This window comes from Mustelus asterias, unplaced genomic scaffold, assembly GCF_964213995.1.
Source record: "Mustelus asterias unplaced genomic scaffold, sMusAst1.hap1.1 HAP1_SCAFFOLD_4694, whole genome shotgun sequence".
NCBI lineage: Eukaryota > Metazoa > Chordata > Chondrichthyes > Carcharhiniformes > Triakidae > Mustelus > Mustelus asterias.
The window spans coordinates 92-14,673 of NW_027594637.1; the positions used below are offsets into that span (position 1 = coordinate 92).

Here is a 14,582-nt window from a genome sequence, read left to right on the forward strand (position 1 = left end):
CTCCCATTACACCGGTTCTTTTTTAATCTCCTGACATCTCGTTATGGACCCTCCCACCACCCAAAACCCTTTCTCAAAACCATCTCGCATTCTGACCACTTCTCTTAATCTGCTCACAATCGTCTCCATGGAGATGAGATCCAGGCTCGAAATCTTTCTCATCCTGAAACTATTCTTGTGAATCTATTCAGCGCTCTCTCCCAGCTGACTGTGTGTTGCTGAGAGCTGGAAGAGTGCTGGGCCCTCACTCCCCGAATCTCTCTACCTCCCGCCCGCTTTGCCCCTTTAGCTTTTGCAGCTACCTTGGCGTGAGCTTTCGTCTCTGCAAATTTGATCTTGAAGTCGATGATTTCAGGTGGAGGTTGCTGCTCCCGCTCAGCCGAGGCTTCCTGCTGGCTCATCAGCTCTCGGTTCAAATCCTGCAATTAAAGCACAGCGTCAGGAACCAGACCGAGTCCGGGCCACGGGCAGGCCGGGGGCACAGGCTCAGGGGGCGGGCTGCGCATGCAGTTCAGCGGGGGCCGTCGCTGGGCAGCGGGGGCCGTCGCTGGGCAGCGGGGGCTGTAACAGTGTAACGGGGGGCCGTAACAGTGTAACGGGGGCCGTAAGAGTGTAACGGGGGCCGTAAGAGTGTAACGGGCGTTGATGGTTACCTGGAGATGAGATGTTAGTTCCCGATATTTTTGAATGGTTTGTTGGTAATCAGCCACAGTTTCCTGAGCAGCTTCCACTCGCTTCTCCGCCTCCCGAACTCGAACAGCTCCCAGATCCAGCTGTTCCCGTAGCTCCAGCTCTGTCTCCCGGGAATTCTCCTGGAGCTCATCATTCATTTCATTGATGGCTTCCTAGAAAGCATTGAGGCAGGAGAATGAGTCGCAAACCCAGTGTAGAAAGATAGAAAAGAAAAGGCTATGATAAGATTGGCAGACTCTGCTCGCACTTATGTTTAATCAACTTAGATGTAGAATTCACTTTAAATCAATGGGGAGCAAATTTGTTTATAATTGTAATGAGGAATTTTAAATACTTTGTCGTTTTAAAGATACGTTTAATACCTTTAATTAGTCACACATACAAATATATCTTTCTAACTTGGTGAACAGTTACAGAGTGCCCTGTGACACTAAACATGAGTTAAATACATTCCTTTAAAGCACCCAACTGTTGGAACCACAAGGCCATAAAGGAGACTTAATTTCCTCACCAGACACCTTCTCAGAAACAACTGATACAAGAGTGAGTGTTAATGAAGCTGTCTTCACAGTTTCTAATCAAAACAGAGTCAGAAAAATATTACTGTCTGAGCCAATGAAAGAGTTACGGTCGGGGACTCAGTGGGAACTGACAAGGATTAATGGTGACATGATGATACCCCTTCACATGTAGGTAGTGATAAAAAGCTCAACAATATATAAGCAATATATACAAGTGTTTCATTATGTTGGCAATAAACAAAACTTATCATGGCTATAATCGGGAAATATCCTGAAGGCAAGCTGAGTTGACCACATCCTGAGTGGCCCGGAAAGGAAAGAGAGGGGTTAGGAGAGCAATAGTGGTGGGGGATGCGTCGGTTAGAGGCACGGACAGGCGATTCTGTGGGTGCGAACGGGACTCCAGGATGGTAGTCTGCCTACCTGGTGCCGGGGTACTGGATGTCTCCGAGCGGATAGGAGGCATATTAAAAGGGGAAGATAAAGAAACGGATGTTATTGTACACATTGGTGCAAATGACATAGATAGGAAGAGCAGGGGGATCCTACAAGAGCAATTCAGGGAGTTGGGAAATAGGCTAAAAAGTAGGGCCTCCAGGGTGGCCATCTCTGGGCTGCTCCCAATGCCTCATGCCAGTGAGGCTAAGAATAGGGAGTTAGTACAATTGAACGCTTGGCTAAAGGACTGGTCCAGGAGGGAGGGCTTCATTTTCCTAGATCAATGGGAAGTTTTCAGGAGAGGATGGCACCTGTACAAGAAGGACGGGTCACAACTAAGTTGGAAGGGCACGAATATCCTGGCTGGGAGTTTTACTAGTGCAGTTCGGGGGGGTTTAAACTAGTATGGCAGGGGGGTGGAGATCAAAATATTAGGTCTACAAGTGTAGAGGCTGGGGACGAGCTTGGGGCCAGGACAAGGTTGGCAAAGAAGAGGAGCACTCTGGGGGAGGATGACCTCACTGGGCCTGGAGGTCTGGAGTGCTTCTACTTCAATGGAAGGAGCGTAGCAGGTAAGACAGACGAACTTAGGGCCTTAATGCTCACGAGGAATTTGGATGTGGTTGCGGTGACAGAGACTTGGTTGAAAGAGGGACAGGACTGGCAACTGAATATTCCGGGGTACAAGTGTTTTAGGCGAGACAGAGGAGGGGCCAAAAGAGGTGGGGGAGTAGCGGTATTAGTTGGAGAGCATATTACAGCGGTGCAGAGGGAGGGCAATTCAGAGGGGTCGTGTAACGAGTCACTGTGGGTGGAGCTTAGAAACAGGAAGGGCGCAGTCACTATGTTGGGGGTATACTACAGGCCCCCCAACAGCCCAAGGGAAGTGGAAGAACGGATATGTCAGGAGATACTGGATAGGTGCAGGAAAAATAGGGTTGTTGTAGTGGGAGACTTCAATTTCCCTGGTATAGACTGGAAATCGCTGAGAGCTGGGACTCTGAATGGGGAGGAATTTGTAAAATGCGTACAGGAGGGTTCTTTGGAACAATATGTAGATAGCCCGACTAGAGAGGGGGCTATACTGGACCTAGTACTGGGGAATGAGCCCGGTCAGGTCTTCAAAGTTTCGGTAGGGGAACATGTGGCAAATAATGACCACAATTCTGTTAGCTTTAGGATAGTGATGGAAAAGGATGAGTGGTGTCCCAAGGGTAAGGTGTTGGATTGGGGGAAGGCTAACTTGAGTGGGATTAGGCAGAAATTGGCAGCTCTTGATGGGGAGAGGCTGTTTGAGGGTAAATCCACATCTGGCATGTGGGAGTCCTTTAAGGAACAGTTGTTAGGGCTACAGGACAGGCATGTGCCTGTCAAAAAGAAGGATAGGAAGGGTAGGATTCGAGAACCGTGGATAACCAGGGAAATTGAGGGACTGGTCAAAAAGAAAAGAGAGGCGTATGTTAGGTCCAGGCAGCTAAAAACGGAGGGAGCTCTGGAGGAGTACAAAGAAAGTAGGAAAGAACTCAAACGGGGAATTAGAAGGGCAAAAGGGGTCACGAAATGTTCTTGGCAGACAGGATTAAGGAGAATCCCAAGGCATTTTATTCATACGTTAGGAACAAAAGGGTTGTCAGGGGAAAAATCGGACCTCTCAGGGACAAAAGTGGGGAATTATGCTTGGAGCCCAAAGAAGTAGGGGAGATCCTAAATGAATACTTTGCGTCGGTATTCACAAAGGAGAGGGATGTGTTGACTGGGAGTGTCTTGGAGGGGAGTGTTGGACCGTTGGAGAAAATCTCCATTACAAGGGAGGAAGTGTTAGGTTTGTTAGAGAATATAAAGACTAACAAATCCCCAGGGCCTGATGGAATCTATCCAAGGCTGCTCAGGGAGACGAGAGATGAAATCGCTGGGCCTCTGACGCAAATCTTTGTCTCGTCACTGGACGCAGGTGAGGTCCCAGAGGATTGGAGGACAGCTAATGTGGTCCCGTTATTTAAGAAGGGTAGGAAGGATAACCCGGGTAATTATAGGCCGGTGAGCTTGACGTCCGTGGTGGGGAAGTTGTTGGAGAAGATTCTTAGAGATAGGATGTATGCGCATTTAGAAAGGAATAAACTCATTAACGATAGTCAGCATGGTCTTGTGAGAGGGAGGTCATGCCTCACTAACCTGGAGGAGTTTTTTGAAGAAGTGACCAGAATGGTTGACGAGGGAAGGGCCGTGGATGTCGTCTATATGGACTTTAGTAAAGCGTTTGACAAAGTCCCTCATGGTAGGCTGGTGAAAAAGGTTGGATCTCATGGGATAAAGGGGGAGGTGGCTAGATGGGTGGAGAACTGGCTTGGTCACAGAAGACAGAGGGTGGTAGTGGAAGGGTCTTTTTCCGGCTGGATGCCTGTGACTAGTGGTGTTCCGCAGGGCTCTGTATTGGGACCTCTGCTGCTTGTGATTTATATAAACGATCTGGAAGAAGGTGTAACTGGGGTGATCAGTAAGTTTGCGGACGACACAAAATTGGCAGGACTTGCAGATAGTGAGGAGCATTGTCAGAAGCTACAGAAGGATATAGATAGGCTGGAAATTTGGGCAAAGAAATGGCAGATGGAGTTCAATCCTGATAAATGTGAAGCGATGCATTTTGGTGGAACTAACGTAGGGAGGAGCTATACGATAAATGGCAGAACCATAAAGGGTGTAGATACGCAGAGGGACCTGGGTGTGCAAGTCCACAGATCCTTGAAGGTGACGTCACAGGTGGAGAAGGTGGTGAAGAAGGCATATGGCATGCTTGCCTTTATAGGACGGGGCATAGAGTATAAAAGTTGGGGTCTGATGTTGCAGATGTATAGAACATTGGTTCGGCCGCATTTGGAATACTGCGTCCAGTTCTGGTCGCCACACTACCAGAAGGACGTGGAGGCTTTGGAGAGAGTACAGAGGAGGTTTACCAGGATGTTGCCTGGTATGGAGGGGCTTAGTTATGAGGAGAGATTGGGTAAACTGGGGTTGTTCTCCCTGGAAAGACGGAGGATGAAGGGAGACTTAATAGAGGTGTATAAAATTATGAAAGGCATAGATAGGGTGAACGGTGAGAAGCTTTTCCCCAGGTCGGTGGTGACGTTCACGAGGGGTCATAGGTTCAAGGTGAAGGGGGGGAGGTTTAACACGGATATCGGAAGGACATATTTTACACAGAGGGTGGTGGGGACCTGGAATGCGCTGCCAGGCAAGGTGGTGGAGGCGGACACACTGGGAACGTTTAAGACTTATCTAGACAGCCATATGAACGGAGTGGGAATGGAGGGATACAAAAGAATGGTCTAGTTTGGACCAGGGAGCGGCGCGGGCTTGGAGGGCCGAAGGGCCTGTTCCTGTGCTGTACTGTTCTTTGTTGTTAGAGATTCAGGTAACTTCACTGACAAGGCCATAAAATACTCATGGCTTTTGTAGACCCCCTTTTATCAAATAAAGGATGTCCATGTGAGATTGTTTTGGTGAAGATGCTTTGTGAGGCTGCTATCAAAAATAGAGACATGATGTGTGACTAAGAGACGAGAGGACAGGCTTCGGGATGATATATTGGGGTCTCCCACGAGGGATCGTGATCACATTGATCAGGGTGAACATAGACATAGAAAAGCTGCAGCACAAACAGGCCCTTCGGCCCACAAGTTGCGCCGAACATGTCCCTACCTACTAGGCTTACCTATAACCCTCTATCTTACTAACTTCCATGAACTTATCCAAAAGTCTCTTAAAAGACCCTATCGAATCCGCCTCCACCACCACTACCGGCAGCCAATTCCACGCACCCACCACCCTCTGAGTGAAAAACTTACCCCTAACATCTCCTCTGTACCTACTCCCCAGCACCCTAAACCTGTGACCTCTTGTGGCAACCATTTCAGCCCTGGGTAAAAGCCTCTGAGAATCCACTCTATCAATACCCCTCAACATCTTATACACCTCTATCAGGTCACCTCTCAGCCTTTGCTTCTCCAAGGAGAATAGACCGAGCTCTCTCAACCTATCCTCATAAGGCATGCCACCTAATCCAGGCAACATCCTTGTAAATCTCCTCTGCACCCATTCTATGGCTTCCACATCCTTCCTGTAATGAGGCGACCAGGACTGGGCACAGTACTCCAGGTTGGGTCTGACCAGGGTCCTATACAGCTGCAGCATTATCTCCCGATTTCTAAACTCAATTCCTCTATTGATGAAGGCCAGTATTCCACCCACCTTCTTAACCACAGCCTCTACCTGCGACGCTGCTTTGTCCGTCCTATGAACCCGGACCCCAAGATCCTTCTGATCTTCCACACTGCTAAGCGTCTTTCTCTTAATATTATATTCTTCCATCCTATTCGACCTGCCAAAATGAACCACCACACACTTATCTGGGTTGAACTCCATCTGCCACTTCTCCGCCCAGTCTTGCATCCTATCTATGTCTCGTTGCAACTGCTGACGTCCCTCTACACTATCCACAACACCTCCAACCTTTGTGTCATCAGCAAACTTGCCAACCCATCCGTCCACTTCCTCACCCTGGTACCCCAGTGGCTGTGCCCCTTAAAAATAAGTACTCCTGTTTGAGTGCTGTTGGGGGGAGCAGCCTACCTGGGGGAAGCATCAGTGGCCGTGCCTCCGGGGCAGAGTCCGGCCCGGCAGCTCAGAAGGGGAGGGAAAGGGAGGATGAGCAAACTGACCACAGCACCAAGGTACAGGGAGCCATCCAAGTGAGGGGAGAAACAAAAAATGTCGTAGAAATTGGGGACAGTACACTTTTGGATGCTGTTGGGGGGGGGACTTAGCAGGGGTAAGCCATGGTGTACAGGTCACTGGCTCAGAGTCTGTCCTTGTGGCTCAGAAGGGAAGGAGGGAGAGGAGTAGAGGATTAGTCATTGGGGACTCCATAGTTAAAGGGACGGATAGGAGATTCTGCGGGAACGAGAGAGACTCGCGGTCGGTGTGTTGCCTCCCAGGAGCCAGAGTCCACGATGTCTCGGATCGTGTTTTCGGGATCCTTAAGGGGGAGGGGGACCAGCCCCAAGCCGTGGTTCACATCGGCACCCAAGACATAGGTAGGAAAAGGGATGGGGATGTAAGGCAGAAATTCAGGGAGTTAGGGTGGAAGCTTAGGGCGAGAACAAACAGAGTTGTTATCTCTGGTTTGTTACCCATGCCACATGATAGTGAGGGAGAGAGAGCAATTGAACACGTGGTTACAGGGATGGTGGGAAGGGAAAGAAGGGGTTTAGGAGAGTGATAGTTGTGGGGGACGCAATGGTTAGAGGCACGGACAGGCGGTTCTGTGGGAGTGAACGAGAATCCAGGATGGTAGTCTGCCTCCCTGGTGCCGGGGTACTGGATGTCTCCGAGAGGGTAGGAAGCATATTTAAAAAGGAAGGTAGTCAAACGGATGTGATTGTACACATTGGTGAAAATGATGTAGGTAGGAAGAGCAGGGGGGTCATACGAGAGAAATTCAGGGAGTTGGGTGCTGGGCTAAAAAGTAAGACCTCCAGGGTAGCAATATTTGGACTGCTCCCGGTGCCTAGTGCAAGTGAGGCTTGGAACAGGGAGATTCTACAGTTGAACGCGTGGCTAAAGGACTGGTGCAAGAGGGAGGGTTTTAAATTCATAGATAACTGGGAAATCTTCAAGTCAGGATGGCAACTGTACAGAAAGGATGGGTTACACCTTAACTGGAAGGGAGCAAATATCCTGGCTGGGAGTTTTGCTAGAGTGTTTCGGCAGGATTTAAACTAGTGTGGCAGGGGGGTGGGGAACAAAACAGGAGGTCAGTAAATACTGAGGCTGGGGTCGAGCTGGGGGCCAGGGCAAGGCTAGCTAAGAAGAGGAGCACTCTGGAGGAGGAGGACCTGACTGGGCCTGGAGGTCTGGAGTGCATCTGCTTCAATGCGAGGAGTGTAACGGGTAAAACAGACAAACTTAGGGCCTTGATGCTTATGCGGAATTTGGATGTGGTTGCGGTGACGGAAACTTGGTTAAAAGAAGGACAGGACTGGCAGCTGAACATTCCGGGGTATAAGTGTTTTAGACGAGACAGAGGAGGGGCTAAAAAAGGTGGGGGAGTAGCGATATTAGTTAAGGAGCATATTACCGCGGTGCAGAGGGTAGACAACTTAGAGGGGTCATGTACTGAGTCGCTGTGGGTGGAACTCAGAAACAGGAAGGGTGCAGTCACTATGCTGGGGGTGTACTACAGACCACCCAACAGCCCACGGGAAGTGGAGGAAAGGATATGTCAGGAGATTCTGGATAGGTGCAGAAAACATAGGGTTGTTGTAGTGGGGGACTTTAATTTCCCTGGCACAGACTGGAAAGTGCTTAGAGCTGGGGGTCCGGACGGGGAGGAATTTGTAAAATGCATACTGGAAGGTTCTTTGGAACAGTATGTAGGTAGCCCGACTAGAGAGGGGGCTATACTGGACCTAGTTCTGGGAAATGAGCCCGGTCAGGTCGTCAAAGTTTCGATAGGGGAACATGTGGCAAATAGTGACCACAACTCTGTTAACTTTAGGATAGTAATGGACAAGGATGAGTGCTGTCCTACGGGCAGGGTGCTAAATTGGGGGAAGGCTGACTATAGCCGGATTAGGCAGGAATTGGTGGATGTTGATTGGGAGAGGATGTTCGAGGGTAAGTCCGCGTCTGGCATGTGGGAGTCTTTTAAGGAACTATTGATAAGGCTGCAGGATAGGCATGTGCCTGTAAAAAGGAAAGATAGGAAAGGTAGGATTCGAGAGCCGTGGATAACCAGGGAAATTGAGGATCTGATTAAAATGAAAAGGGAGGCGTACGTTAAGTCCAGGCAACTGAAAACAGATGGAGCTCTGGAGGAATACAGAGAGAGTAGGAAAGATCTCAAACGGGGAGTTAGAAGGGCAAAAAGAGGTCACGAGATGTTCTTGGCAGGCAGGATGAAGGAGAATCCTAAGGCACTCTATTCATACGTTAGGAACAAAAGAGTTGTCAGGGAGAAAATCGGACCTCTCAGGGACAGAGGAGGGTAATTATGCTTAGAACCCAATGGAATAGGGGAGATCCTAAATGAATACTTTGCGTCGGTATTCACGAAGGAGAGGGGCGTGTTAACCGGGAGTGTCTCGGAGGGAGGTGTTGACCCGTTAGAGAAAATCTCCATTACAAGAGAGGAAGTGTTAGGTTTTTTAGGGAACATTAAAACTGACAAAGCCCCAGGGCCTGATGGCATCTATCCTCGACTGCTCAGGGAGACGAGAGGTGAAATTGCTGGGCCTCTGACGGAAATCTTTGTCGCTTCTTTGGACACGGGTGAGGTCCCTGAGGATTGGAGGATAGCGAATGTGGTCCCGTTGTTTAAGAAGGGTAGCAGGGATAACCCAGGAAATTATAGGCCGGTGAGCTTGACGTCCGTGGTAGGGAAGTTGTTGGAGAGGATTCTTAGAGACAGGATGTATGTGCATTTAGAACGAAACAATCTCATTAGTGACAGACAGCATGGTTTTGTAAGAGGGAGGTCGTGCCTTACAAATTTGGAGGAGTTTTTTGAGGAAGTGACAAAAACGGTTGATGAAGGAAGGGCCGTGGATGTCGTCTATATGGATTTCAGTAAGGCATTTGACAAAGTCCCACATGGCAGGTTGGTTAAGAAGGTTAAGGCTCATGGGATACAAGGAGAAGTGGCTAGATGGGTGGAGAACTGGCTTGGCCATAGGAGTCATGATGTGGAGATGCCGGCGTTGGACTGGGGTAAACACAGTAAGAAGTTTAACAACACCAGGTTAAAGTCCAACAGGTTTATTTGGTAGCAAAAGCCACACAAGCTTTCGAGGCTCTAAGCCCCTTCTTCAGGTGAGTGGGAATTCTGTTCACAAACAGAATTTATAAAGACACAGACTCAATTTACATGAATAATGGTTGGAATGCGAATACTTACAACTAATCCAGTCTTTAAGAAACAAAACAATGGGAGTGGAGAGAGCATCAAGACAGGCTAAAAAGATGTGTATTGTCTCCAGACAAGACAGCCAGTGAAACTCTGCAGGTCTACGCAACTGTGGGAGTTACAAATATTGTGACATGAACCCAATATCCCGGTTGAGGCCGTCCTCGTGTGTGCGGAACTTGGCTATCAGTTTCTGCTCAGCGACTCTGCGCTGTCGTGTGTCGCGAAGGCCGCCTTGGAGAACGCTTACCCGAATATCAGAGGCCGAATGCCCGTGACCGCTGAAGTGCTCCCCAACAGGAAGGTACCCGAGGCATGGTACATTGGGGAAACTATGCAGACGCTGCGACAACGGATGAATGAACACCGCTCGACAATCACCAGGCAAGACTGTTCTCTTCCTGTTGGGGAGCACTTCAGCGGTCACGGGCATTCGGCCTCTGATTCTCTGGGAGGCGAGAGGGGAGATTGCATGCCTTTGATCTTTGTGTCTACAGGAAGAGTGTAAGAAGTTTAACAACACCAGGTTAAAGTCCAACAGGTTTATTTGGTAGCAAAAGCCACACAAGCTTTCGGAGCCCCCAAGCCCCTTCTTCAGGTGAGTGGCTTCAGCTGGCCTTCAGGTGAGCCACTCACCTGCAGAAGGGGCTTGGGGCTCCGAAAGCTTGTGTGGCTTTTGCTACCAAATAAACCTGTTGGACTTTAACCTGGTGTTGTTAAACTTCTTACTGTGTTTACCCCAGTCCAACGCCGGCATCTCCACACTACAGGAACAGTGCCAGAAGACTGGAGGATAGCAAATGTTGTTCCCTTGTTCAAGAAGGGGAGTAGGGACAACCCTGGTAATTATAGACCGGTGAGCCTTACTTCTGTTGTGGGCAAAGTTTTGGAAAGGATTATAAGAGATAGGATTTATAATCATCTAGAAAGGAATAATTTGATTAGGAATAGTTAGCACGGTTTTGTGAAGGGTAGGTCGTGCCTCACAAACCTTATTGAGTTCTTTGAGAAGGTGGCCAAAGAGGTGGATGAGGGTAAAGCGGTTGATGTGGTGTGTATGGATTTCAGCAAAGCGTTTGACAAGGTTCCCCATGGTAAGCTTTTACAGAAAATACGGACACATGGGATTGAGGGTGATTTAGCGGTTTGGATCAGGAATTGGCTCGATGTAAGAAGACAGAGGGTGGTGGTTGATGGGAAATATTCATCCTGGAGTTCAGTTACTAGTGGTGTACCGCAAGGATCTGTTTTGGGGCCACTGCTGTTTGTCATTTTTATAAATGACCTGGATGAGGGCGTCGAAGGATGGATTAGTAAATTTGCGGATGACACTAAAGTCGGTGGAGTTGTAGACAGTGCGGAGGGAAGTGGCAGGTTACAGAGGGACATAGATAAGCTGCAGAGCTGGGCTGAGAGGTGGCAAATGGAGTTTAATGCGGAAAAGTGTGAGGTGATTCACTTTGGAAGGAGTAACAGGAATACAGAGTACTGGGCTAATGGTAAGATACTTGGTAGTGTGGATGAACAGAGGGATCTGGGTGTCCATGTGCATAGATCCCTGAAAGTTGGCACCCAGGTTGATAGGGTTGTTAAGAAGGCGTACGGTGTGTTCGCTTTTATTGGTAGAGGGAGTGAGTTTCGGAGCCAGGAGGTCATGCTGCAGCTGCACAAAACTCTGGTGCGGCCGCACTTGGAGTATTGCGTACAGTTCTGGTCGCCGCATTATAGGAAAGATGTGGAAGTGTTGGAAAGGGTGCAGAGGAGATTTACCAGGATGTTGCCTGGTATGGTGGGAAGGTCTTATGAGGAAAGGCTGAGGGACTTGAGGTTCTTTTCGTTAGAGAGAAGGAGGTTAAGAGATGACTTAATAGAGGCATACAAGATGATCAGAGGATTAGATAGGGTGGATAGTGAGAGCCTTTTTCCTCGGATGGTGATGGCTAACACGAGGGGACATAGCTTTAAATTGAGGGGTGAGATATATAGGACAGATGTTAGAGGTAGGTTCTTTACTCAGAGAGTAGTAAGGGCGTGGAATGCCCTGCCTGCAGCAGTGGTGGACTCGTCAACATTAAGAGCATTCAAATGGTTAATGGATGAACATATGGATGATATTGGAATAGTGTAGATTAGAGGGGTTTTAGATTGGTTTCACTGGTCGGCACAACATCGAGGGCCGAAGGGCCTGTACTGCGCTGTAATGTTCTATGTTCATCCAGGTCATTTATAAAAATCACAAAGAGCAAGGGTCCCAGAACAGATCCCTGGGGCACTCCACTGGTGATCGACCTCCATGCTGAAAAAGACCCGCCTACAATCACTCTTTGCCTTCTGTGGGCAAGCCAGTTCTGAATCCACAAGGCAATGTCCCCTTGTATCCCATGCTCCTTCACTTTCTCAATAAGCCTTGCATGGGGCACCTTATCAAACGCCTTGCTGAAATCCATATAAACTCCATCCACCGCTCTTCCCTCGTCTATGTGTCTAGTTACATCTTCAAAAAATTCAATTAGGCTCGTAAGGCATGATCTGCCTCGGACAAAGCCATGCTGGCTATTTCTGATCATACTATTCCTCTCCAGATGTTCATAAATCCTGCCTCTCAGGATCTTCTCCATCAACTTACCAACCACTGAGGTTAGACTCACTGGTCTATAATTTCCCGGGCTATCTCTTCTCCCTTTCTTGAATAACAGAACCACATCCGCAATCCTCCGGTACCTCTTCCGTCTCCATTGACGACGCAAAGACCATCACCAGAGGCTCAGCAATCTCTTCCCTCGCCTCCCACAGTAACCTGGGGTACATCCCATCCGGTCCCGGCGATTTATCTAACTTGATGCTTTTCAAATGCTCCAACACATCCTCTTTCCTAATGTCCATATGCTCAATCTTATCAATCCACTGCAGGTCTGCACTGCAACTACCAAGATCCTTTTCCACTGTGAATACTGAAGCAAAGTATTCATTGAGTACCTCTGTTATTTCAACCGGTTCTATACAGACTTCCCCACCGTCACATTTGATAGGTCCTACTCCTTCACATCTTATCATCTTGCTCTTAACATACTTGTAGAATGCCTTGGGGTTTTCCTTTATCCTGTCTGCCAATGCCTTCTCATGACTCCTTCTTGCTCTTCTCATTTCCCTCTTAAGTTCCTTCCTACTCGTCGTATACTGTTCTAGATTTCTAACATTACCGAGCTCCCTGAACCTTTTGTAGGCTTTTCTTTTCTTCTTGACTAAATTCGTTACAGCTTTCGTGCACCATGGTTCCTGTAACCTACCATAACTCCCCTGTCTCATTGGAACGTTGCTGTGTTGAGCTCCAGACAAATCTTCCTTGAAAATTTGCCACATTTCTTCTGTACATTTCCCTGAGAAAACCTCCTTCCAATTTACGCCTCTAATTTCCTGCCTAATAGCCTCATAATTGCCCTTACTCCAAATAAACACTTTCCTCGCTTGACTGATCCTACCTCTCTCCAATGCTAATGTAAAGGAGATAGAGTTATGATCACTATCCCCAAAATGCTCTCCCACTGAGAGATCTGACACCTGCCCAGGTCCATTCCCTAATACCAAATCAAGTACAGCCTCATTTCTGATACGTCCCACTTCTTCCTTAACTAACTTTTTACCACTAATATATTGGTAATGCAATTTGAGTTTTCTTGGACTTTACTTGCTAACCTTTTTTCATGCCTTCTCTTTGATTTCCTTATTTCCTTCTTCACTTCATCCCTGCATTCCCTATATTTGTCTAGGCTATCTGCTTAGTTCTTTGTGCCTATTGCACACTTTCTTTATCTGTTTGATCTTCCCCTGTTTTCCTCTAGACAGGGAGGAGGTCTAGATTTGGCAGTGCCGCTCTTCTTTTTGGAGGGGACATGTCTAATTTGTACATTTAGGATCTCGCTTTTTAGTGCTTCCCATTGGTTTTTGCTGATTTGTATTCTGGCAGAGCTGTCCAGTCCACCTCAGCCAAGTTCCTTCTCATTCCTGCAAAATCTGCCTTCCCCCAGTTCAAAACTTTTATTCCAGCTTTATCTTTGTCCTTTTCCAACGTAATGCTAAATTGAACTGAATTATAATCACTATCCTCGATTTGGTCAGCAACTGTTACTTCATCCACTTGTCCTTCTTTGTTCCCCAAGATTAGGTCTAGAATTGCAACTCCTCTCATTGGGTTTGTCACTAATGGGTTGAAAAAAAATTCCTGTACACACTGCATGAATTTATCTCCCTCAGTGCCTCTTATATTGTTTGAATCCCAGTTGACATTGGAATAGTTAAAATCTCCTACTAGAGGCATACAAGATGATCAGAGGATTAGATAGGGTGGATAGTGAGAGCCTTTTTCCTCGGATGGTGATGGCTAGCACGAGGGGACATAGCTTTAAATTGAGGGGTGAGAGATATAGGACAGATGTCAGAGGTAGGTTCTTTACTCAGAGAGTAGTAAGGGCGTGGAATGCCCTGCCTGCAGCAGTAGTGGATTCGCCAACATTAAGAGCATTCAAATGGTTATTGGATAAACATATGGATGATATTGGAATAGTGTAGATTAGAGGGACTTTAGATTGGTTTCACTGGTCGGCGCAACATCGAGGGCCGAAGGGCCTGTACTGCGCTGTAATGTTCTATGTTCTATGTTCTCTCCTCTTGTAGGCTTATCCACATCCTGTGCCAGGAAGCCCTCCTGAACACACCTAACAAACTCCTCCCCATCTAAACCCCTTACCCTAGGGATATTCCAATCGATATTTGGGAAATTAAAATCTCCCATCACGACCACTCTGTTATTATCACATCTCTCCAGGATCTGCTTCCCAATCTGCTCCTCCACATCCCTGCTACTATTGGCGGCCTATAGAAAACACCCAGTAAAGTTATTGACCCCTTCCTGTTGCGAACCCCCACCCACAGAGATTCTGTAGACAATCCCTCTGTGGCGTCCATCTTTTCTA

General features: G+C 47.9%; 1 protein-coding gene across 1 annotated transcript; it reads right to left on the reverse strand.

The window, feature by feature from the left end:
• Positions 1 to 302: 302 nt before the first annotated feature.
• LOC144491193 (dynactin subunit 1-like) lies at positions 303 to 845 on the reverse strand (the record flags this gene model as incomplete). Its single annotated transcript, XM_078208873.1, has 2 exons — positions 303 to 419; positions 654 to 845. Coding segments are annotated over 2 exons (309 nt in total), but the record flags the coding sequence as incomplete, so codon positions are not given.
• Between the last annotated feature and the right edge of the window lie 13,737 nt (positions 846 to 14,582).